Genomic DNA, 26,188 nt, shown 5'->3' on the forward strand with positions numbered 1-26,188 from the left:
CCGGGCACGGGAAACTCTCACCTCGGTGCAGTCACATATACAGGAAGAGGAGCCGTAGACGCCGGTCCGGTCGGTGCCCCTTTGCCGCCATTCACGATCAAGTACAGTCACCCAATCCGCGACCGTGACGTCAGCGTGTGGGCGGCGACCCCTCGCCCCGGGAAGCCCGGCTGCCGCTTGCGTGCGGGTGACATGGGGAGTGACAACGGGGCAGCGCCGGGGGTAATGTGAGCAAGCGAAACGCAGCGTAGGGCTCAAGCCGGGTTACGGCGACTTCCGGGGCGGCGGGTGTCATGGCGCTGGGCAGCCGTGTAATGTGGAGGTGCGGCAGCGTCTGTAACATGACAGGGGATTCCTTGTCTCGGGGCATTTCTGCCTCCCGGACCTGTGCCAGCTCCCTGCTTGCTGCCACCTCTATCACACTGTGCCGGCGGCGTACCCCTGTCCTCCTACACTGTGCTCTGCCCCAGTGTCCTTTCACCCCTCAACCCCTGCGCGGCTTGGCCGCTGCCGCTGCTTCTCCCCGGGGCCCGCTGTGCTGGCGCTGCCAGGCTGTGCTGGGTAAATCCGAGCTCTTTTGCCCGTCCTGCAGCGCGCTGCAGCCGCTGGATGACACCAAGGACTTCTTCCAAGTGCTGGCCTGGTAAGGCGGGCGCTCACATACCGTGCTGCCGGCTGCTCGGGCTACTGTAGGTGCTATCTGGATAGCTCTCAGGCAATGTCTAGGTCGACATTGTCATTGACAGAAAGTTGGGTACTTGTTTCCTAGAACGGCGGGCATCGCATGCCATTATAATGGCATGCGATGTCTGCGATTTTACATAGAAATGCATGGTAAAATGTAAAACGCGTCGGTCGCATCGCATACGGCCAAAAAAACGCATGCGATGCGACCGACGCGATTACTGATTTTACATAGGGAACAATGTGAAATGGCCCAATTGACCCGATTTTACATAGGGAACAATGTTAAATGGCCCACAGACCCCAAATAGCCTCCCTGAAGTGTGAAATGGCCCCCCCAATTGTTAACGCCACCCCACGATCAACGTCAACCCGAAGCGTGGCGAGCGCAGCGGTACGCGTCCTCCGACCTTTTCATACCCCTACTATCCATGTTGGCGTGGAGTTGAGAATAGGAAGTGTGGTGAGCGCACGCGGAATACGAGCCCAAAGCGTGGCGAGCGGACGCGGAATACATGTTAAGTAATCCGTGTCCGCACGCTCCGGGAGCGTGTTCCGCGTCCCCTCGCGGGGCTCGCCATGCTTCGGGCTCGGTGGCTCGCTGCGCTCGCCACACTTTCTATTCTCAACTCCATGCCGACGTGGATAGTGGGGGTATGAAAAGGTCGGAGGACGCGTACCTCCACCCCTCGCGGGCTTGCTGCGCTCGCCACGCTCTGGGTTGACGTTGATCGTGGGGTGGCGTTAACAATTGGGGGGGCCATTTCACACTTCAGGGTCAGGGTGGGTATTTGGGGTCTGTGGGCCATTTAACATTGTTCCCTATGTGAAATCGGGTCAATTGGGCTATTTAACATTGTTCCCTATGTAAAATCGCGTTGATCGCATGCGATTTTTTTTGTCCGCATTCGATGCGACCGACGCAATTTTTTTCCTTGCGATGCCTAAGATCAAAATCGTGGGCGCCGTACTAGGAAACAAGTACCGAAAGTTGACGCAAGAAAATGTCAACATGGTGATGCTCATGACTTTTTCATGATTATGGTTTTTGGACTTAGTCATACTATACCTACCATTCACGTGGGCTCCAATTGAGAAAACTTTCCGCAGCGTGAAGAGCATAGCGGTACATTCTTTGGAGGTCCACATGCTTAGGTGTTGATATTACATACCTCCAAAATTACATTGGCGGCTCAGCAGGACCTTCGCACAGCCGCGTGCCTGAAATTTTGGGGGCTTGGCCTTCAAATCACTTGTGCGAGGTCTTGCCGCTGCTCAGTGTGTGGGGAATAGACACTGTTCACATGTGCACAGCGTATATTCACTGCTGACAAGCGGTGCCGGACGTCTCACCGACAGTTCCGATAGTCATTACTCCGACGTCGGAATCCCGACTGCTCCCTCATGGGGGTCCACAACTCCCATAGAGGGAGAATAAAATAGGTGGCAAGCGCAGCTCGCCACCGTGCCCGCAATTTGGCGAGCACAGTGTGCTCCCAAGGTTCTTCATTGCGCTCCCCCCGCTGTGCAGTCAGTGTAATAATTTTTATATTTATGAACAGGAAGAGCACTGTGCTGTCAGGGTGGCTATTGGTGTGGGTACCATGTATGGCGATATGGGGAGTGACCATTGATCGTTGTCAACTATGCAATGGATGACCTATCAATGATTTCACCAGCTGAAGGTCATCCCTGGTCTTTCAGTAACTGGCCCGTGGGCTAATCAGAACATGGGAGCAGGCTTCAGGTTGTCAGTGTCAGAGCTATGTTCCCCAGCACCCTAATAAAAACAATCAACACAGAAGCTGAGGGTTACATTGAGTTGGGGGTCAGACATGCTCCCAGCACACAGACCCATCTCCATGTGTGCCTCCCCAGCCATTGACCTCACCACTCTTTACTAGGGATGGCCATCAGTGCAGTCACCATCGTTGTCATTGATGTTGATACTGCACCCAGCCATCAATTGTAACAAACTATGTGATGGATGACCATTGATAGTTTTAGCTATCGATGGTAATCCATTTTCTTTGACTGGCCTGTGGGCCAGGCATAATGTGGAGCAGGGCTGTATAGTTGTCAGGGAACAATGCTCGGAAACAATGCTCTGTGTCCTGGCACCTTGAAAAAAAACACAAACCATTGGTTCTGCTGTATTTGACATAGGCAATAATAAAGGCCCATACACACTTAACGATTTTCACATGAAAATCGTTCAAAACAGTTGTTTTGAGCGATTTTCAGCTGAAAATCGCCTAGTGTGTATGCCCCACAGATTGCTTACTAGCGATGATGCGCGCTCCCGCATCATCGCTAGCGAGGATCCACGTCGGCTGGTTTTACCAGCATGCCAGCGATGATGGATGGTTTTTTATCCATCATCGCTGAGTGTGTACGCAGCACGGGCTGAAAGATTATCCACTTTCAGCCCGTGTACCGCCCCGCCGCTCCGCCGCCTCCCCCTGCTCTCCCCCCTTCCCCTCCCCCTGCTCGCAGCACGGAGACGGAGCAGGGGGAAAAAGACGCTTACCCGCCCGCAGCAGCTCCTGGTCCCCGCTGTCATCTGACACTCTGAGTGTCGGAAGTGGAACGCGGCAAAGTGCTTCCAGCCGCCCCCGCTCCAGTGTCCCCATGCTGACGCAGCTCCACTGCCACCAATGAAAGGCTTCCATATATATATATATATATATATATATATATATATATATATATATATATATATATATATATATATATAACCACTGCCACCAATGAAAGGCTTCCCTATTTATTTATTTATATATATAAATATGTATATATATGTATGTATGTATGTATATATATATATATATATATATATATGTATATATATATATATATAACCACTGCCACCAATGAAAGGCTTCCCTATTTATTTATATATATAATATATATATATATATATATATATATATATATATATATATATATATATATATATATATATATAACCACTGCCACCAATGCAAGGCTTCCCTAATAAATAAATAAATAAAAAGATTATATATATAATAAATGTACAGCGGCACTGGGGTCTTCAAACAACTCAGACAACGTTAACATGTGTGGCAACGTCTTGTCTGAGTTATTTGAAGACCCCAGTGTCGCTGTACATTTATCTCCTATTTATCTGCCCGGACACCACTGAGGGCACGGGGCCCATTATCCTACAGAGCTGAGTGCCAGCTATATATACCACGGCCCACCAATGTATATTATGCAGTAACAGCCGGGGTGGCGTTTTCCTGATCGCTGGGCTCCGAATATACCCAGCCCAGCAATCAGTTCTGAATCAGGCCCCAAAAACAGAAATGCACTGAAATTAAAGGGCCCCTGCTCCCACCCTTGGAATTCAAACCCCGCCCATTATGTAAATATCCTTTTTTAATGAAAGATTTTCATCAAAGTCTTTCGCCACCTGAAAATCTCTCGCTCTTTGGTGAAAATAGCTCAGTGTGTACGAACTACTTTGGTGAACGATATATCTTTCAGAGATTTTGGCAAAGTCTTTTGAAATAAAAATCTTTAAGTGTGTATGGGCCTTAAGTGTTCGACATAGGCAATAAACCATCCATGATTTTGAATTCTTGCCTGAGATGAACGATTGCTTATTTCCTGAAAATGATTGGGTCAAAATAGCACAAGAGACAGTAGAACAAAAAATGTAAATAGCACACCAAAGACAAGAGCGCAATTATAACATGGATGCCAGAAAAGCAACAAAATTATTTATTTGTAACCAGCATTAACTTTGCAAGCAGGTTGAGAAATAGTCCAGGGATGTCTCATTGTAAGTGGGATAATTTAGCAACAGCCATAAATTAAGCTGGCGGCTACAGGAAGGAAAAAAAGCTTATTGCGTGCAAACTCAGAAAGTATAAAACAGTAATATTTATAATCGGAAGTGAGTAAGTATTCATCGTTAACTTACCTGAAAAATAATATAACGGCAAAGAATTACAAAGTGCCTTGGTGTTAATACCAAGAACAATTGCTGCTGCAGCTTTGATTCTGTAACTTTTAATAGGCTTAGAATGAGGAAAAACTAAAAGCTCAAAGTAATTTAGGAGTTTACAGACATTCCCGGAAACTTCAGAACTGCAACCGCATATTTTTAGACAGATCTGTCACTGAGTAAACTGCGCCGTTTACAAAACTGCAAAGGAAAATGTACATTTATGTTGATGAGTAATGTAAATGTAAAAGTGTTGTATTTATGTGAATATATGGTAATTTTATAGAGCTCAGGCCCATACCACTGGGCAACTTTGAGCTGAAAGTCGCTCAAAACAGCATGTTTGAGCGGCTTTCAACTCAAGTGTGTATACCCCGGCGGTGAGCGCTGCTGCACGCTCCCGCATCATCGACATGAAAGCCGTTCACCTGCTGGTAATACCAGCAGATGAGCGGCTTTGTGGACGGCTTAGCATAGCGCTGCGCTGTGCAAAGCTGTCCTCCCCCAGCTGTCAGCGCCGGACAGGGGGAAAGCCGCTCAGTGTGTATGCACTGATCGGCTTTCCCTCAAACGATTATTGCGATCACCGCTGTCCATACACGCTGGGCATAGTCGCCCAATGTGTATGGACCTTTAGTTAAGGTCTATTTATGCTAGCAAAGGAATACTTAAAGGGGAGTTACTGTATAGCAGTAAAATAAAGTTGCTTATGGAATAACCCACTTGTAAATGTTACAGAAAAGGTATAGTACTAGCCTATTTTTAATTGTTTCTATAAACTACTTATATTTATCCTGTCTATGATCATTCCGATATTTATTTGTATTGTATCAAGTAATTTAATTTTTGTTCATTAATAAATCTCTTACAACCTTTGTGCGTAAAGTATACTTACCTGCAAAGGAAACCATTATACTTACCTGGGTGTCCCACCAGGAGACCCATTTATCCGCAAATGGGATCGGGACCAGGAGGGTCATTCTAATTGCTTCCCTCCCCCTTGCGTGTGTTTGGGGGACCAATGTTTTTTTTGCTGTGCATGCGCATAATGGTTTATGCGCATGTGCCTGGCCCCTGTGCAAATTGCTATGGTGACTTGCATAGTTGCTGAGCCATTTGCATGGAGTGGTGTGGGCCGGGGGCGCGCAGCGGCCTAGGTGGGTGGTACTCATGGGAACGCCCAGCGTTTCATGGGCGCCCCCATGAAAACGCTTTGCGTTCCCACAGGGTGTTAACCGACCACCCTGTCTTCGGCTGGAAGCCCGCAAATATAAGTGAGTCTTCACTGACTTATATTTGCAAGCCCTGGAGAAATCATGTCATGGTCGGCGACCATCTAATGATTTTTCCGGCTGGGAGGGGATGTGTCTTTGTGCTTCAACTGTACCTTTTTGGCCGGTACAATCATTTTTATGGTCTGTACCGGCCAAGAAAGGCTTTGTACGAGTTTTCAGCGTTTCCCAGGTCTATTGATTTCTAAGGGATTGTCATGCCCCCTTTACATGTGGCCATGCCACTTTTGTGAATTTGTACATGTATTTTGGCCAGCGGTTTTGGAGGTATGTGACTCGAGGCTGGCAATGGCGTTACAACCCCTGCACACCTGAATTTATTCTGACACCCCCAGAAAACATCAGGTTACCAACCCCAAATGACAACTTGCTGCCCAACAAATTGAGATTAAATATTTTCAATATTTTGGCTTGTGCATGCTCGCTACTATCCGTATGCTTGCACAGTCATCCAATAATTGAACAGATTGTTAATTTGTGCAGTATCAATCAACTCTGAATCAGGCCCTTAGTACTTTTTCTTCCTGTTTTAATACTGGTGTTTTATATCCAGGTAATGTATTATTAAGAGCATACTGTAAGAGACTGTATTTATGTTTCACTTAATGTTTCATGTTTAACTTGTTTGTTTCAGTGACCGTTCATTTGATATTGACATCCAGGAATTACAGAAAATTTATCGGGATCTCCAGCGTTTGCTTCATCCAGATTATTTCAGCCAAAAGTCACAGGTACAAGTAGGTCTACTGCTGCCCATACACGCTGCGATCTGGGCTACAATAGCATCCATCACATCGCATTGCATGCCTTGTGCATGCAATGCGATGTGATGAATATCAAGTACAAAAAGTATGTGCAGCACATACTTTTTGCACTGTGCGATGAGGTGCCGTGGGAGCGCGCTCCTCAAAGCACACATCGGACCTGCCGGGATCGCAGCGTGTATGGGCTGCTTCAGAAATGTGGATAAAGAACTTTCTACACTTTTTTGTCAAATGACATAGCTATTTTAACCCTTTGAGTGCCAACATCTCTGTGAGAGATGTGCAAAATATCTGCTAAAAATACGATTTGTTACATAGATTCAAATAAAAAAAGTTGTGTAAAAAAAATAAAAGATTATATTTCCTAAATAAGGTAACATTACAGGTCATTATGATGATTGAAAATGTTTGCTTAGAAAAAAAATTACGCCTATTCTGACAAATTCCCGTGGCACACAAAGGGTTAATTTCATTCATTATCATTTTGTTAAAAAAAGCTGTTTTGTTAAAAAATTTATACTGAATCTATTTTATTTAGCTATTATTTACTTAATTTGATAAAATGTAAAATTCTGGGCAAATCTTTAGATTTAGGGTTTTTTTAATCCCAGGTTTGTCAGCAGGCCGGCTTCAATGTCCCGCCTGCCGATCGACGAGAAGGGGGCGTGGTCGAGTAAATGGGCGTTGATAGTCGAGATACAGCCGTGAATTTCACAATCCACGGCCTTCTCGGCGAAACTGGGCTGACAGCTTTTAAAGTTGGGTCCGTTCTGCCTGGATACCTCTTCAATGCTGTCAGGAAATACCGCTTTGAATAGGCGCCCGCCACTATTTCCCCCATTTGGCCATACACTTATACGATTTGGGCCTTTTTGACCTGATTGTGACAGATCAGGATGAGAAATTAGGTGAAAAGTGGCAAATCGTGTGTTTTTTGTCTCCAATTCCTATTTGATGCGCAGTCCCGTGCGTATCGGATCAGAGCCGGAGATCGCAAGCACTTGGGATTTGTCAGATAATGCAGCACTTGCTGGTGATCGCATACTACACATCATATGCCAAAGGACTGTATACGGTGTATTGTATGCAATCCTGCCGCCGGTTCAAGGAAGATCATGTGTGACAAGTCTATCAAGTTTATGGAAGTTGATTGACTAGATACATACTCTAGAATGGGAATGTCTTACCTTTAGTCTTAGGGCGGTATTCAGTGTGGATTTTGGCGATGTGCAGCGAATCCTGTTTAGGATTCGCTGCACATTCGCCACTGGTCGCCGCGTTCCGGAGCCTCGCCGGCTCCGGTATTCAACGAGTCAGGGGTTCGCTGCCCCTGACCGGCGAATTTGAGCTCCTGCGGCGAACGCCGTAGGGAGCCTGAGGACGGTGGCAGGCAGGGAGATGGAAGTCTCCCTGCCTGACCAAGAACATTTGTGGGGGGGAGGTGGGCTCCCCGGGTGCCAGGCAGCACAGGCTGCCCCCCTGGGGGTGCCAGCAGGGGACTGGGTATATTCACTACACCCGATCATGCATATGTAATGATCGGGTGCAGTGAATATATGAATATCTAATGAGCGGCTCAGCTCCGGTCCCCTGCTGGCTGCTCTGTGTAAAAAAAAAAAAAAAATATATATATATATATATATATATATATATATATATATATTTTTTTTTATTAAATATATATTCATGTGCTTACAGCACATGAATAAAAATAGCATGCCCCTCCTCAGAATAAAATTCCTGATTTTTTTGCCACCAAATGTAAAAAACAAAACACTTTATTTTAAAAGTTCACATTCCACTTCACCATAAAAAGATAGCGATTGCTACTCGGTGAATCATGGCGAAAAAAACCTTGAAATGTATTTGCCATCTGGTCATTGAATAGGGTGATTCACCGTTTTAGTCAGAAATTCGCCTTACAGCACAAAATCGCCATAAAAACCTGGCGAATCAGCCTCATTGAATACCGCCCTTAGTTTTGGGGCAATACATTTTCACCATGTTGAATTGATACATGATTAAGGATCATGCCTGTATCCCAGGCATATATTACATCAATCTATCCATAAATTTACAGATCAATATGCCGATACAGTGGGCAAATAGGTATGCTATACACCCTTACCAACTGGCTCTCCCACACCCTTTGTCACAACTGTTTGGGCATTTAAATGCCCGCCCTGCTTTGATATCAGTTTTCGGTCTCATTAGCCAGTCCACAGGTGATTGGCATTCTGCCTGTGCACACATGCAGATGTACCAGTATTCCTTTTTTTAAATCTATTTATTAATAGCTTCTTATATAACACATGAAATTCTGTTGTGCTTTACAATTGGAAACAGTTATAAAACAAACTGGGTAGTTACAGACAACCAAAAATGTAGGTGGGCCCTGCTCACAAGCTTATAATCTATAGAGAAATAGGCATTAATACACAAGATAGGTATTCTCTATTGCATAAGTCCACCTGATTGCTAAGGTTCTTGATGTGCTGTATGATACAGTGACCCAGCAATGTTGTCCAGAGGTCGGCTCTACTGCTGATATGTCTATTAACTGGGGTGTGGTATACGCCCCCTCTGACATCAGAATCTCAACAGCCAGTAGTCCAACAGTGGGGTGAGCGCAACGGAGCCCCTCGCAGGCTCACTGTGGCTATTTCTCATGAGCCCTCACAAGGAGAAATAGACTATCAGGGTTCCCAAATAGACTGTTGGGGACCCCAGTTGGGGATCCAGACTGTCAGGCATTTAGCAGTCTGGATTCCAATGTCGGAGAACGACCATCAGAATCACAACTGTTGGATAGTCATTCAGCGTGCACGCCCTCCATTCTCTATTTGCTACAGGTATATAAAGTTTGTCAATACAGGGAGCGATATATATTGATTGAGTGTGCAGCCAGCATTACTCATGAATTTGTCAAATAGTATAATTGCTTTTTGTGTGAAGTTACTGATGCAGGTAAAAGTAAAATGGATATTTGTTGCGTTGTCTGGAGAAGAGTACTTATACATAGTTTATGTCTGTGAATTACTATTTCATTTTCATTATACTAAATACAATTAATTTTTTGTATTCCTGTTTAGTATGAACAGGAGATATCCGAAAGACATTCTTCTTTAGTTAACAAGGCATACAATACACTGCTGTCTCCATTAAGCAGAGGAATATATTTGGTAAGTCTTTTCATCGAAATGCTGGTCTAATAGCCATAGTGCTTTTACTGCTCCCACTTACAGTTAGGCCTGAAAAGTTAAGAGGAATTAACCAGTTAATTTCCCATCTACTGTGGAAACGGTATGTGGCACAGCAGCAGTACCTTTTTTTTTTTCCCCCTTTGACCTTCATGTGTATGGACCACATATTTAGTCTTGAATTAAGTACACTCACTGGCACATAATGGATAATATTTTCTTACCTGGGCATTCAAGAGAAGCTGAAGCTACCGTCATGGTTTTCATTTTGCTGTGTGTGCCTAGCCATGTTACCAGGGGGTGCTATAGAAGTCTGCAGGGTCATGCATGTAGTGGTATTAGCACATGTAAATCTGTTTTTTATAGTCAATATTTATAGTAATAATATATAATCCACCCCCATTCATTTGTTTTGCTCTCTATAGCTAAGTCTTCATGGCATTACGTTCTCAGAAGGAACAGAGGGTGGTGCGGATTCACCGTTTCTTTTTGAAATCTTAGAAATCAATGAAAAACTTAATGAAATGAACTGTTCTGATGAAATTGAAGAAATTGGAATTTTTATACAAGGTATTTGCTTTTTTTGCTTTTTGAAAAGCAGGGGAACAGAAAGATGTCTGAGAACCAAATAATTGTTGAATGGCTCTCTACAGTTGAACATTTTCCTAGATGGGTACTTGTCAGGGTCACTTATCCACCCCCTTTTTATTTTTTATTGTGAATAAAAAGAATAGATTTTGTATTTGCTGACTTGCTTGCCTGTGGTCAAAGCTCAGTGACATAACTGCAGTGCTGTGTGGAGCCTGTTGCTGCTAATACACCACTTCCTCTCATCCTGCCCCACAGATAACACAACTGGTGCCAGAGGCAGGCTTCCACAGATACTGCATGAAATGTCACTTACTAATGGGCTGCTCCATATGTTACTTTACAGTCATTTCCAACCACGAAAACCGTAAAAGGAAGTAAAATAAATCTATAGAAACACCCTCTTCTTTTTTAATCACAATATTTCAAATGCCTGGCGATTGCAGTAACATGGCAACCCAGGATTATAGGATAGTCCTAATCCCTGGGACACCTTCGTTCAAGTTTGCCCCTGGGCCTGATGCAGAGTTGGGGGCAACACGGCTGTAGATGCTCCTGCTTTTTGCAGAGTTGCATTCAGATTGCTCCAGACTTTTTGTTTTCCCCCTGGGTCAATTGCTTTCACAGTCAATGGTTTTGTGCTGTGTGTAATGTTACGGCCGTATAGTTTACAATCTGTTGTCAAGCTGACGAGTATGAATGGGTACAAGGTAAACAGACAACTGAAGTCAGTGATGTGTTTAAGCATTCATAAAGTCACATAAGTCACTACCTTATGCCTGGGTGCCAGATGACCTCCCGTCAGTTGGGATTCTGAAGGTCATTGCACCGAAGTGGGTATTCCGGCTGTTAAAACCCTGACATTCTGGATCCCCACTAACAGGGGCTATTCTATCTCTTGGGGGTCCATGAACTCAATAGAGGGAAAATAGAATAGGGGTCGAGCGCACTGCAAGGGGCTTCATTGCGTTACTTTAAACTTTGATTCAAGCACATCCACTTATCTTCTGTTTATTTATTTGTTTATATATCTGGTATAAAATACCAAGGTTTACAGTGACCATATATTATATGTATTTAATTTATCAAATCTGAACTGTTCACAGGCAAATGTCAATCTTTGACTGAAAATATCCGAGATGCCTTTCAGAAAGGTACAGTACTAATGTTTCATTTTCATATTTAATGTTATATTTAGTTACCCTTAAAGTTCTATACAGTTAATACTAAATGTATACTACATGCCTGGGATTAAGGAAGTTTGGAGGATCTTCCAATTACACCTCCTGACATGGGCATGACAATATGTAAGCACTCTCTTCATTTTCATTGTATCTTCACACTTTTTTTTAAACCATGCCATTGTTCTTATGAGAACTGAGATGCACAATAGTTATTACGCTATGATGGAGCTATAACTTTATTTGCATGTACCTTTGGCTCCTATACTCTCTGCATCACTATCTCTCTAAAGTGTAAGCTCTCATGAGCCCTCATACATCTTTTTTGTAGTCCCACCAAAAGGCACCCTCTTGGCACGCCAGGTCGCTTGAGACTGCTAGCGGTTTTATGCCAAAGTTGCATTTTCTTTGCAATGCTACTGATATACATGAGGTGATTCCTTTGATATGCAACACGTGTGTGTGTGTGTGTGTGTGTGTTACTGAGGGGTCTATGTACTAAGCCTTGGGGTGGCTCCAGCTCCTAAATCTCATTTTTCAACCTGTAACTTGGCATTTAGGAGCTGAGTGGTAGGTACATAATTTCCATCCACTCAAAAGGCTTAGTAAATAGATCCCATAGTGTCTGAATCTGCATAGGAAGTGTTAGGATGCAACAGTCACCTCTTTTTCTCATATACAGACTCAGGGGCAGATTTATTAAGCTCAGTGAAGATATAAAATGTCTGGTTTTTATCACCGGCCAATCATCTCTTAATTGTGAAGTTACAGACTTGATTTGAAAAATGACAGGTAGGTGCTGATTGGCCGGTGATAAAAACCAGACACTATATCACTTCACCGAGCTTAATAAATCTACCCCTCAGTCACATACTGATATGCAAGTGTTGCATAACAAGTTGATTAGCATAATCTCCTGGTGCGCGCTAGTTGCATCACTAAAACAACTGTGGCAAACAAGATTATTTTTATTTGGTAAGACAATCGCCTGGGCGCTGTAATTCTCGCTGTTTTGCTGCCTATCCTACACCCTGAAGGGTTATTCCTAGGTAACCCGAGTAGTAATCTTGAAAAAGGGGTTTGTTGGATGTGGGATATGGCGCTACACCGGGTCAAGCACGATATACGAGTGGGGATACTTAGCTTAGGTATTTCCGGGTTCTCTTTTTCTCCCTCTTAATTCTTCCTTCGCGTGTTTACTCGTCAGATTTTTCAGGAGAAAAAAACAGAAGGAATAAAGATATTTAAGGTTTGAGCGGGGGTGAAATTTTGTTTCTAAAATATTATTGTTCTTGTCCCAGTTTTCTGATATTTCTCACCTCACTTACATATGTATGTAGTGAGGGTAAGCTTATCTGGGTTTCTTTATGTTGGATGATGATTAGTGAGAGGCGTACCTCACTTACACGTTTCTGCACATGCAAACTCTCATCAAGGTATCTTTATCAAGTAAGCTGCGTACCAGTACTCACGATTGATAATGTGTGTACACGTGCATCAAGGTATCTTTAATTAGTCCAGGCTGACTTCTTATCCAGTAAAAAAAGGGTTTTTATTTTACAGTATAAAATTTTAAAATATTTTCTTTAAAACGGAATTTTAATGTAATCCGTACATTTCTACCGTCTGCTGGTGGAGGAGCACTGTTGTCCCCTTTTGGGAATAGGGCAGGATTAGTGTTGGGCCACTGACCGGTAAGTGGACTCCGCAACTGTGAGAAAAAAGATTTTCTCTTTGTCCTACCTTTTTCTCAGGGGGCAATCAGGTTCCTCAAAAAAGCTTCCAGCAGAGAGTTAGAATCCAATGTCAACTCAAAAGCAAGTCCTCCTGCCGACGCGTTTCGAGATGTGCATCTCTTTGTCAAGGCATGGAGGACCTGCTAGTGTGCTTGCTTTTTATGAGTGAGGGTAATCTAAAGATGGCTTCACTTCCTGTTCCTGTTTCCGTTTTTCTTATTGTGTAATTAAACAAAAATTATACAATACAATGGTATTAATGCACAGTGTTCAATGGCCATTAGAAGTATAATAGATAAAAACCATTAGTTTGATATGGTTACAACTTAAATAATAATGTTCGTATTGTCCAGGGTGTATAAAGATGGCAGCCGCTGCTTAGTGGTATTATACCTTAGTTTGGGTGTAGCAATATGGCGCCCGGAATTTCTTACATTTTAAAATAAAACATATACCAGTATGGTGGCTGAGGGGTAGTCTAAAGGGAGCTTATGTAGATGTCAGCGCGTCCCCCTTTAGTGGAGATAGAGAGCTGTCCGCACGTCTGAAGATGTCCGTCTGGGTGTTGTTTCGCGGGGTGTGGTAAGATGGCGTCCGTCCGTTTTGCTTGGGTGTAGATGGGTGTAGCAAGATGGCATCTCCGAGATCTTGTATTTAGCGTCCTGCTGGTGACGCGGGCATCGTTGTTCCTCCTCCCGCTGGGTGTAGTAAGATGGCGTCTTTAGTCTGCTGAGATTATCTGCTGGACGCTTAGTAGGGTGTAGCAAGATGGCGCCCGTCAGTTCTCTAAGGTTTTCTATTCGGAGGTTCTCTCTTGCCAGGAGTGTTGCTATGGAGACATAGAGACTCATCTGTAGCGTTACTCTCTCTCTTTTTATGTGGCCAAGTTGTGGAGGATATTTTTAGACATGAATAGATGACATTTTTGAATAAATGTCTGTTGAAGTTAATTCAAACTCTAAGGAGTAGAAAAAGTATAATCAGGATTTTTTGATAAAATGGTTTTATACTTCATAAAAAGAATAAACAAATAAATAAAGATATAGAGAATTAGAGGTGGGGAATTTATTGCTATTTTCTCTCCTCTATATATAAATGAATTTATGATAATTGATCATAGGAACCACTTCAATTCGAAGTCATTATTTAGTCCCTTTGGTGTTAAAGTTTTCAAGTCGAATATCAATTTCATTTCTGACCTAGCAAGATTTGTTTCAATATTTTTATCCTTCCAGCTTGATTTTATTTGTTTGAGGCCCATAAATTTACTGATGTTTGCTGTTGAGCAGTTATGTTGAATTTTAAAGTGATTGGAAAGGTTATGAGTTTCCAGTCCTTTGCGAATATTTCTTAAGTGCTCTGACATTCTAATTTTCAATGGGCGAGTTGTTCTCCCTATGTATGAAAGACCACATGTGCATTCTGCCAAATACACAACGTTGGAGGAGTGGCAGGTTATGAAATCGTTTATTTTGAACTTGATGTTGTTTACTGTAACACAAGTGTATTTGGAAGTGGTATCTTTTATGGTTCTGCATGCCATGCAGGTTCCACAACGGTGGAATCCTTTGGTTCTAATAAGGTCTTTGGTTAGTGCTGGTAGAGTACTTTTTACTAATGCATCCTTTAAGTTTCTAGATTTGCGGTAAATGAACGAGGGTTTTTCTGGTATCAGATTTTTTAGAACCTGATCTCTCTGAAGTAGATGCCAATGTTTTTTCATTATTTGTTCCACTTGTTTGTATTGGGTGTCATAGTTGGTTATAAAAGACCATTTTTGTCTGTCTGTGGTGTCTACTTGTTTTGGAGCATCTTTTTTTCTGTTCAGTAGTGTTTCTCTATCTATTTTTTCTGTTTGTTGTATGGTATCTTCTAGTGTTGCTTCTTCATAACCTTTGTCCACAAAGTCCTTTTTCATGTTATCCATTTGTTGTTTACATGTTACTGGGTTACTGCAGTTCCGTTTGACTCTCAGAAATTGACTTTTGGGGACCCCTTTTAACCATAATGTATGGTGTTGACTGTCTGTAGAAATGTAGGAATTTATATCTGTTGGTTTTTTGTATGTCTTTGTATTTATTTGTCCTCCGGTTGTGTATATTGTTAAATCCAAAAAATTGATTGATTCTATACTGTGGGTGGAGGTAAATTTGAGGTTGAATGTGTTTTTGTTGAGTTCTTGGAGAAAACTTAGGAGGTTTTCTTCGGTGTCTTCCCAAAGCAATAAGACATTGTCTATATATCTATACCACTTTTTCAGGCTTGTGCCCCAAGCTACGCTCCTGTATATGTGTTCTTCCTCCCAGAACCCCATAAACAGGTTCGCGTAGCTTGGGGCAAATTTAGTGCCCATGGCTGTGCCCGTGCGTTGCATGTAGAACGCCCCATCAAAAAAGAAGAAATTGTTGTTAAGGATAAACTTTATTGCCTCCTGGATGAAGATTTTTCTTTCTTGTGTATATTCGGTTTTTTCCAGAGCCCAGGCTATTGCTTCAATGCCTTTTTCGTGCTTAATACATTGAAATGACAGAAGAGAATTTGGAAACAGCAATGAACAGACTAGGAGACTGGCTCCTGAGAGAGAACAAGCTGTGGTGGGAGGTAGCCACACTAGAAAAGTACAAAACAGAACATGTAATACCTAAAGGCCTCAAAATGAACAAACAACCAAGCTTTCAGGATGCATCAGAAAACTTCACCACGGAATGGAATGAAGCACTAGATAGATGCTCCTTCACTCTAATCGAATTAATTCTAAAAGAAAGGAAAGGCACTCTAACAAAAGTAAACGAAAGAATAGAAATATTACAAACTTTAATCGAACCTTACAAAAAACTAGCGAATTTTGATTCCCTGGAAAAAGAGATAATTGATAAAATCGAAAGAAATACGGATTTCCTCATAAAAAAGAAACAAGGAAAACTGCAACGGGACTTCGATTACTATAAGTTCGGTATAGTAACAAGAAGGAGAACAGACAGAATGGAGCGTCAGAGAAGGAACGGAAGATCAGGAAGTAGAATACACCCATCCAGAAGAGAAGAACACCCACAGAGGAAAGAACATACAAACTTTCATAATAAACAACCGTCCATAAGAAGGAGCCCTCCATGGAGACATAGAAACAACCACTTTAGATCACCAGAAAGAAGGAACAACACATATAGAACATATCCCCCTCAAAGGTACTATAGACGGGAGAAGGAACAATATGGAAGAACATACGAGAGATGGGACCAAAATCCCCGAAACAACAAAGAAAGAAGATACGGGAGAGAGGAACCACGGTATGTAAGAAAAGACTACAACCGAGACTATGAAAGACACCATCGCGAATGGACAACACCTAGAAGATCATCCAGAAGCAATACAAGAGAAAGGAGACCAGAAGGGAAATGCAACTACAGAAGGGATGTACGTAGAGATGAAACCTACAGAGGAACTCAAAAACGGAGAGAAATTCTGACACCAAAAACCACAATACTGAGCATGAGATACCATACATCACAAGAACCAAGCACATCCTACTATGTTAAAGATAGCTACCCTACACCCCCACGTAATGAGGAAGAAGAATCACCAAATCATAGAGAAAGAGAACAAAGAGAAAATTCATTAACAAAAAAGAAAAAAACACGTTTTGAAGAGGAGGGAGAAAACAGAGGAGGCACAACCACTGAAAGGGAAAGCCCCAACAATAGAAGGTCTGTAAGCGAAGAAAGCGCCACATCAATTAAAGAATCTCCTTTTCGAAAACAAAGGCAGACAAAAGGAAAAAAAGAAGCAACAACAAGGAAAACTCAGAGAGTGATAATCAAAACAAAAGGAAAAAAAACAGGAAAACAATAAGAGGATGTAGAGGAGGCAAACCTAAAACAAAGAAGAAGAAAAATAAGAGTAAAGAACAATTGGAAGGAAATCTCGATCCAGGGAAAAGCCCGACAGAAGAACCGAGCAATATTTTTAATCTCAGTAAAAGAGAACTAAAAAAGGAAGAAGAGAAAATACTAAGAAAAGGATTAAAGTTTGCCCCCACATCACATATGAACAACTTCAATAAATTTGTCGATGTTCAAAAGTTCGTAAGGAAAATAACTTTAAAGAAATTTTTTGCAATAAAAGAAAAAGAGAAAGAAAAGGAATCTAAAAACATGGAGGATACACAAACCCAAAACTCACCCTTGCCTCAAAACAACTCTGGAAAGAAGAAGAAGTCTTTGTTCTATCCAACATATATCAAAGGGAATTTCATTGACACCTTCGCCAAAGTGGTCACAGAGGAAATTGAAAACCTGAAGAAACCCAAAGTGAAATTTAATCTCACAAGGAAGGAACGAGAGATTATAAAAGATCTAGGCCAGGACGAAACCATAATAATCAAGCCGTGTGACAAAGGTGGAGGTCTAGCAATCCTAGATAGAGAGGACTATATAAAAGAAATACAGAGGCAACTATCAGATACGGTGACGTACACCAAATTGAAAAATGATCCGTCTCATAGAATAGAAAAGGACTTCAAACAACTGTTGGACACACACCTACAAAAAGGGGGCATGTCCAAAGATGAATATGAATATTCAAACATCCAAAACCCTATAACACCCACTATTTACACACTTCCAAAAGTGCATAAAAGCCTGTCCAACCCCCCGGGAAGACCAATTATAGCGGGAGTAAATAGTTTGACCTCAAAACTGTCATCTCTGATAGACAGCCTCCTACAACCAATGGTACAAAAAATACCATCATACCTGAAGGACACGAATGATACCCTGGAAAAGATAAAGACCTTCAGTTGGAGCGAAAACAGCACTCTATCTTCGGTGGATGTGACATCGCTATACACCTGTATTAAGCACGAAAAAGGCATTGAAGCAATAGCCTGGGCTCTGGAAAAAACCGAATATACACAAGAAAGAAAAATCTTCATCCAGGAGGCAATAAAGTTTATCCTTAACAACAATTTCTTCTTTTTTGATGGGGCGTTCTACATGCAACGCACGGGCACAGCCATGGGCACTAAATTTGCCCCAAGCTACGCGAACCTGTTTATGGGGTTCTGGGAGGAAGAACACATATACAGGAGCGTAGCTTGGGGCACAAGCCTGAAAAAGTGGTATAGATATATAGACGATGTCTTATTGCTTTGGGAAGACACCGAAGAAAACCTCCTAAGTTTTCTCCAAGAACTCAACAAAAACACATTCAACCTCAAATTTACCTCCACCCACAGTATAGAATCAATCAATTTTTTGGATTTAACAATATACACAACCGGAGGACAAATAAATACAAAGACATACAAAAAACCAACAGATATAAATTCCTACATTTCTACAGACAGCCAACACCATACATTATGGTTAAAAGGGGTCCCCAAAAGTCAATTTCTGAGAGTCAAACGGAACTGCAGTAACCCAGTAACATGTAAACAACAAATGGATAACATGAAAAAGGACTTTGTGGACAAAGGTTATGAAGAAGCAACACTAGAAGATACCATACAACAAACAGAAAAAATAGATAGAGAAACACTACTGAACAGAAAAAAAGATGCTCCAAAACAAGTAGACACCACAGACAGACAAAAACCCTCGTTCATTTACCGCAAATCTAGAAACTTAAAGGATGCATTAGTAAAAAGTACTCTACCAGCACTAACCAAAGACCTTATTAGAACCAAAGGATTCCACCGTTGTGGAACCTGCATGGCATGCAGAACCATAAAAGATACCACTTCCAAATACACTTGTGTTACAGTAAACAACATCAAGTTCAAAATAAACGATTTCATAACCTGCCACTCCTCCAACGTCGTGTATTTGGCAGAATGCACATGTGGTCTTTCATACATAGGGAGAACAACTCGCCCATTGAAAATAAGAATGTCAGAGCACTTAAGAAATATTCGCAAAGGACTGGAAACTCATAACCTTTCCAATCACTTTAAAATTCAACATAACTGCTCAACAGCAAACATCAGTAAATTTATGGGCCTCAAACAAATAAAATCAAGCTGGAAGGATAAAAATATTGAAACAAATCTTGCTAGGTCAGAAATGAAATTGATATTCGACTTGAAAACTTTAACACCAAAGGGACTAAATAATGACTTCGAATTGAAGTGGTTCCTATGATCAATTATCATAAATTCATTTATATATAGAGGAGAGAAAATAGCAATAAATTCCCCACCTCTAATTCTCTATATCTTTATTTATTTGTTTATTCTTTTTATGAAGTATAAAACCATTTTATCAAAAAATCCTGATTATACTTTTTCTACTCCTTAGAGTTTGAATTAACTTCAACAGACATTTATTCAAAAATGTCATCTATTCATGTCTAAAAATATCCTCCACAACTTGGCCACATAAAAAGAGAGAGAGTAACGCTACAGATGAGTCTCTATGTCTCCATAGCAACACTCCTGGCAAGAGAGAACCTCCGAATAGAAAACCTTAGAGAACTGACGGGCGCCATCTTGCTACACCCTACTAAGCGTCCAGCAGATAATCTCAGCAGACTAAAGACGCCATCTTACTACACCCAGCGGGAGGAGGAACAACGATGCCCGCGTCACCAGCAGGACGCTAAATACAAGATCTCGGAGATGCCATCTTGCTACACCCTTCTACACCCAAGCAAAACGGACGGACGCCATCTTACCACACCCCGCGAAACAACACCCAGACGGACATCTTCAGACGTGCGGACAGCTCTCTATCTCCACTAAAGGGGGACGCGCTGACATCTACATAAGCTCCCTTTAGACTACCCCTCAGCCACCATACTGGTATATGTTTTATTTTAAAATGTAAGAAATTCCGGGCGCCATATTGCTACACCCAAACTAGGGTATAATACCACTAAGCAGCGGCTGCCATCTTTATACACCCTGGACAATACGAACATTATTATTTAAGTTGTAACCATATCAAACTAATGGTTTTTATCTATTATACTTCTAATGGCCATTGAACACTGTGCATTAATACCATTGTATTGTATAATTTTTGTTTAATTACACAATAAGAAAAACGGAAACAGGAACAGGAAGTGAAGCCATCTTTAGATTACCCTCACTCATAAAAAGCAAGCACACTAGCAGGTCCTCCATGCCTTGACAAAGAGATGCACATCTCGAAACGCGTCGGCAGGAGGACTTGCTTTTGAGTTGACATTGGATTCTAACTCTCTGCTGGAAGCTTTTTTGAGGAACCTGATTGCCCCCTGAGAAAAAGGTAGGACAAAGAGAAAATCTTTTTTCTCACAGTTGCGGAGTCCACTTACCGGTCAGTGGCCCAACACTAATCCTGCCCTATTCCCAAAAGGGGACAACAGTGCTCCTCCACCAGCAGACGGTAGAAATGTACGGATTACATTAAAATTCCGTTTTAAAGAAAATATTTTAAAATTTTATACTGTAAAATAAAAACCCTTTTTTTACTGGATAAGAAGTCAGCCTGGACTAATTAAAGATACCTTGATGCACGTGTACACACATTATCAATCGTGAGTACTGGTACGCAGCTTACTTGATAAAGATACCTTGATGAGAGTTTGCATGTGCAGAAACGTGTAAGTGAGGTACGCCTCTCACTAATCATCATCCAACATAAAGAAACCCAGATAAGCTTACCCTCACTACATACATATGTAAGTGAGGTGAGAAATATCAGAAAACTGGGACAAGAACAATAATATTTTAGAAACAAAATTTCACCCCCGCTCAAACCTTAAATATCTTTATTCCTTCTGTTTTTTTCTCCTGAAAAATCTGACGAGTAAACACGCGAAGGAAGAATTAAGAGGGAGAAAAAGAGAACCCGGAAATACCTAAGCTAAGTATCCCCACTCGTATATCGTGCTTGACCCGGTGTAGCGCCATATCCCACATCCAACAAACCCCTTTTTCAAGATTATTTTTATCAATTAACAAAATGCAAATCAATATTTGGTGTGATTACCAAATATTTATTTCTGTTTAGTTCCCATTTTTGTATCTTTAGCTTCCTTTTTTTTCTATGTCTTCTAAATTCTTGTAACACACTTGCAATGCATGCCAACACATTGGTCAAGAATCACAGCAATAAAGTAAAAAAAAAATACAAAAAAAATGTTCTGGAATGTAGCATGAGCTGTTTAATATATATCTCAGCATATTTACTAATGTCATTTTGGTTTGTATTTTTCTGATGTAGGTGACTTTGAAGGTGCTAAAATGTTTTTAGCGAAGCTGAAATACTACTCAAATATACTTGACCAAGTTAAGAAGAAAATTCTTCCATAACGTCAATTTCTATTGCCATCTGATTTTAAACTGTAATACTGGGCTACATTGTAATAGGTGTTGTGCCATGAACTACAGTAGCTAGATATGGTTACCGAATCATAAGAGCACAATCTGCCCATGAAAACTCTGCCTTTTTAGTGTGTAAGCCACAGGCAGAACTCTGGGAGGCAATGGAGTCATCTGCCGCCGGGCTCCTGCTCTCAAGGGGGCACCTCTCCACCACTGCCAGTTTAAATCCATTAATTGAAAGCAATCAAATATGCTTCTTTGGCTGAGTTCTGAAATATATATATATGTTCTTTCTCTCTCTCTCCCTATCTATCTATCTATCTATCTATATATATATTATATATAATATATATTCATAACAGACTATATATATATTTTAAATAACGTGTGTGTTGGGGGGGGGGGGCACCAATATTCATCTTGCCTCCGGGCAACTGGGATGAATTTACGCCACTGGTGTAAGCAGAAAGTTTGAAGAACACTACACCTTTTTGGGGATGACCATTACAGACAGATGATGGTACAATTAATAATTTCATGATTCCACTATGTGGTTTTCAGTGTGTAGAATGTGGTATTTATTGCTGTTCAACTGTAGGTACAAATACATTTGTCTAATGATGATTTCAAATGATTGCATCTGCTTTATAGTTGACTTAATATATAAATATCCATTTTTAGCATCACCTAAAGAAATCTCATATTTTACTTGACTTTTATATACCGCAATAATATATAACTAAACTGTATTTTGAGAATGTTTCCTTTTGTCATATTTCAATCTTTTTCAGTGCGTGTTCTTTGTGTTTGGTGTCCACGGCGGACATCAGTATCATCTTCAGCTGCATCCCCGGTCCCAAGGATGCATTGTGCCGGTGTGCTGGTGACGTCATGACATCACTGGCACACCCACATCCCTTATCCAGAATATTCGTGGTCCCGAGCATTTCGGATAAGGGTTACTCAACCTGTATCTCCAAAATTAATTCTTGACCCTTTCAAAAGATCTGTTAATATACCCCCAAACTAAATTCAGAAAACTCAATCCGGACTAAGTTTACTGCATACATACAGTCCAGTTAATGTCTTCCTTACAAATAATGTAAACTCCAGCGATGTAATTTTGCCCCTACACAGCATACACCCTTCCGCACACAGGCACAAATACCATGTGCATCATAGTGACATAGTTGTTGAGGTTGAAAAAAGAGAAGTCCATCACGTTCAACCTATAAGATCTCCTGTGGTGTAAATGACCCTGATCAGGTTACTTCCCATCTATCATAAACCAGGATCCCTGACTACCCAAGTGGTTATCCTGTTTACCGCTGATTTCACTATAGTACCTTATGAATTATGGTTCTAGCCCCTATACTTTCTGATACTTGGATCAGACAATGCAAGACAGACACAGGATAACACACACACACACACAGGGTCTTACGCAGGTTGTTATTCGCTACCATAACAGTTTTTAGAGAGATCCTGTATATGTATATTTTAGAGAGAAACTCCCCTTCTGTACGCTCACCATTCACTTGTATTGAAAACATTCTAAATTCAAAATGTCCCCACTAACAATCTTACATATAAATAGATACTACTACACAAACCTAACAACATTACATGGATTAATATAAAAACCTTTTTAATATGAATGCACTCAACTTCGTTGTGAATCCAGGTTTATACATGTCAATTCAGCATTTCACACACTTTGTTGAACACTTTATGATCTCTGCTTATCTGTTGTTCAGTAGCTTCAAGAAAGATTTGTTGAAGGCCATGAGTGAATAATATGGGGGTTATTCAATCCAGGATTACGACTTTCGGAATGTCCCAACAGTCGGAATCGAGGGCCGTTTTCGCTCAGCTTGACTGTAACTCGACAGCCGGAATTCAATGTTCTGGCTGTCAAGTGTGGGAAACTGAGTGTATCAAACAGGCAGCAGATTGTAAAAAAAAAAACAGCGGTGAATTTGACAATCCGCGGCAGTTTCCGGAAAAACAGATTTGACTTGTTTTAAAGTCGGATATGTTTTTGCGTAATCAGCCTTCAATGCTGTCAGAAACGACAGCATTGAATAGGCAACGGACGCTATATCTGCAGATGGAAATAGCAGCTGGGATTGAATACCCCCTTATGTCTACAATCCTCTTTCTCTGCAATTACAAGTACATTTCTTTGCCTGTAGTGGCTAACAATGTAATCTAGAAGTAATGATAACGGTATTGAGGGATAAATATTATTTTTTAAAATGTAATAGGCAAAGTTCTTTACCTGTATCCGAATAGAACACTTACATCTATGAAAGGCATTCCTTATTAGTAAAGTAACTTCTATTACTGCCGTTATGGCTATCTTTCAGTGAAACTGCCTTATAGGGGTTGTATTTCCCCTTTTGCATTAATATCAAGTCTGCACTTATATATAGGACTACATGTGTATGGACATAAAGCTCTATAAAAAATATCTGCTGTGGAGAATGTGTATTGGGCTCCGTTCACTACCTTCATTAGGTTCAGCTGAGGATGAACCTTATGAAGGCAGTGGCCTTACACCCCCGACACCCCCCCCCCCTCCTCAAATGAACCTGCTGAAAGGGCAACCTAGTGATGCATCCCTAGCTGGTCCCTAAACTCACGGTCTGAAATTGATCTTCCCTCTCCAATAATCACTACCCCATTGCAGCAGTGCCTGATATAGCTACAAACGAAATCTCCAAGGATGAGTGAGTGTCCTAGAGTATCTCTTCCTGGAGACACGGCTGCCATTAGGTAGGGGGGAATGTGGGGATTGTTGCCTCGGGCCTGCAGAGAGAGAGGGCCCAGTCTGCCTCTGTAGCTTCAGACAAGGGGAGTTAAACTGTATAGATATGTCCTCAACAAATTGGCGCCACCATGGAGGAGACAAAACAACTGACAATATGGACTAACAAATACATAGGAACAAAGGAAGCATCAAGCTTTACAGAGGTTAGAAAGAAGGCGGCATCATGTCTGCCAGGTTGTGACTGGCAAAGGCATGGCTAGGCATAAATACATTTCTGAGCTGAAGTTGGCACGGTAAGGGTCTATATATACAGTAGGTATGAGAGGTAGGTGGTTGGGGTATATGTATGTTAGAAGAAGATGGTGGGGCAAGATCATATATTTGTGAGAGAGTGGTAAAAGGGATATACGTGCGAGTGATGTGGAGTTACCATAAGAGTTAATTTTTGGGTACTTGTGTAATAGCACGGCTACGCTACGTTAAGATACGCTGTCAGCGTTGCCCAACGGCTGCCTAGTGTAGTGACTCTGCGGCAGCCGGTTCTGTCCCCAGCATTCGTGGCAAGCCTAGTGAGCGCCTCTTAAACAGAGCTGGTAACCGCCAGATCCCCTGCGCTGGCAGATGCCGGCAGAAAGGCGCTCCAGCTGTCTGAGACTCAGACGCTCCTGCATCTCAGTAATTATTGTGGCAGGGTACGGCAACCCTTCCCGTGTCTGCTTCAGGGAGACGGGGTTAGGGGGTTCGGTAGCACGTGCGTCTCGTGCACAAAGGGGGTATGTGGGCGCAAGTCCGTCTTCTGCACAATAAAGGAGGCATTTGCCAGTGCTCCATGTTACATACTGGTAAATGCCTCCTTTTGCCTTCCATACTTTATAAAATCAACTCCACGCCGACGTGGATAGTGGGAGTATGAACAGGTCAGGGGGATGCGTAATGCGTCTGCTCGCCACGCTTCGGGCTGCCATGGATAGTGGGGGTGTTTCAGGAAAACATTCACACCTGCCATATCATACATCTGACAGGGACGCTGCGCTAAGCGGCCGCGGGAACACTACGCTACTTCTGACTGACTATGCTAACTGCGCTGACTCTGACAGGGAAGCTAAGCTAACTACGTAACGGGTGCCGTGCTATTACACAAGTACCATTTTTGTATCATGCGGGGGTGGCTGGGTATATATGTGTGAGGGAGATGGCTGGGGTATACTGTATGTTCGTGTGAGGTGGTATATTATGTATCATACTGAAGTGGCTGGGGCCAGGCTGGGTATATCAGTGTAAGAGGCAGGTGGCTGGGGCAGAGTTGGAGTATATGTATGTGTGAGAGGGACATGGCTGGGGCAGTGTTGAGGTATATGCGTATTAAGGGGGGCAGCTGGGGTATATGTGGGTGTGAGGGGGAAGTGGCTGGAGCAGTTCTGGGTTATATATAGCATGTGTGAATGGAGCTGCCATCAAGGTATTTTATATCATAATGAGGTTGCAGGGCTTATGGTATAATTAGTGATAGATTGACATGTTATAATAACAAAATTTTATGAATTTTGAGTCCATGGGGAAGGAACGGGGCTAAAATGATGCTATTCATTTTATTTTAATTCCAATTCCTTCAAAGGGAACTGTTATTCCACCCTATTCTGACCAATTCCCTAGAAAGATCCACTCATTATTTTGGGGGTGCAGGGGATTACC

General features: G+C 42.0%; 2 protein-coding genes across 3 annotated transcripts in view; one reads left to right on the forward strand and one right to left on the reverse strand.

Moving 5' to 3' along the window:
* Nucleotides 1-722, reverse strand: part of CHEK2 (checkpoint kinase 2) — a 53,035-nt gene extending 52,313 nt beyond the window's left edge. Inside the window, exon 1 of one of the 2 annotated variants that reach the window (XM_083146882.1) lies at nucleotides 665-722. The gene's annotated coding sequence lies outside the window, so the exon portion shown is untranslated. Of the gene's footprint in view, nucleotides 1-21; nucleotides 379-664 lie in introns of those variants that run through there. The other variant, XM_083146864.1, reaches the window with a different exon arrangement.
* Nucleotides 3-24,282, forward strand: HSCB (HscB mitochondrial iron-sulfur cluster cochaperone). Its single transcript, XM_083146901.1, has 6 exons — nucleotides 3-643; nucleotides 6,584-6,680; nucleotides 9,806-9,895; nucleotides 10,339-10,483; nucleotides 11,608-11,655; nucleotides 21,623-24,282. Exons 1-6 carry the CDS (start codon nucleotides 294-296, stop codon nucleotides 21,709-21,711), a joined length of 819 nt encoding a protein of 272 aa, XP_083003027.1. The 5' UTR covers nucleotides 3-293; the 3' UTR covers nucleotides 21,712-24,282.
* The last annotated feature ends 1,906 nt before the right edge of the window (nucleotides 24,283-26,188 follow it).

Source organism: Crinia signifera, chromosome 1 (assembly GCF_055691185.1).
Source record: "Crinia signifera chromosome 1, ASM5569118v1, whole genome shotgun sequence".
Lineage (NCBI taxonomy): Eukaryota > Metazoa > Chordata > Amphibia > Anura > Myobatrachidae > Crinia > Crinia signifera.

What these genes read in the sequence shown, in the direction of transcription:
- HSCB (XM_083146901.1), top strand. Translation starts at nt 294, where the DNA reads ATGGCGCTGGGCAGCCGTGTAATGTGGAGGTGCGGCAGCGTCTGTAAC. An exon ending in AATTGGAATTTTTATACAAG is followed by an intron (nt 10,484 to 11,607) that starts GTATTTGCTTTT and finishes AACTGTTCACAG; the next exon opens with GCAAATGTCAATCTTTGACT. An exon ending in CCGAGATGCCTTTCAGAAAG is followed by an intron (nt 11,656 to 21,622) that starts GTACAGTACTAA and finishes TTTCTGATGTAG; the next exon opens with GTGACTTTGAAGGTGCTAAA.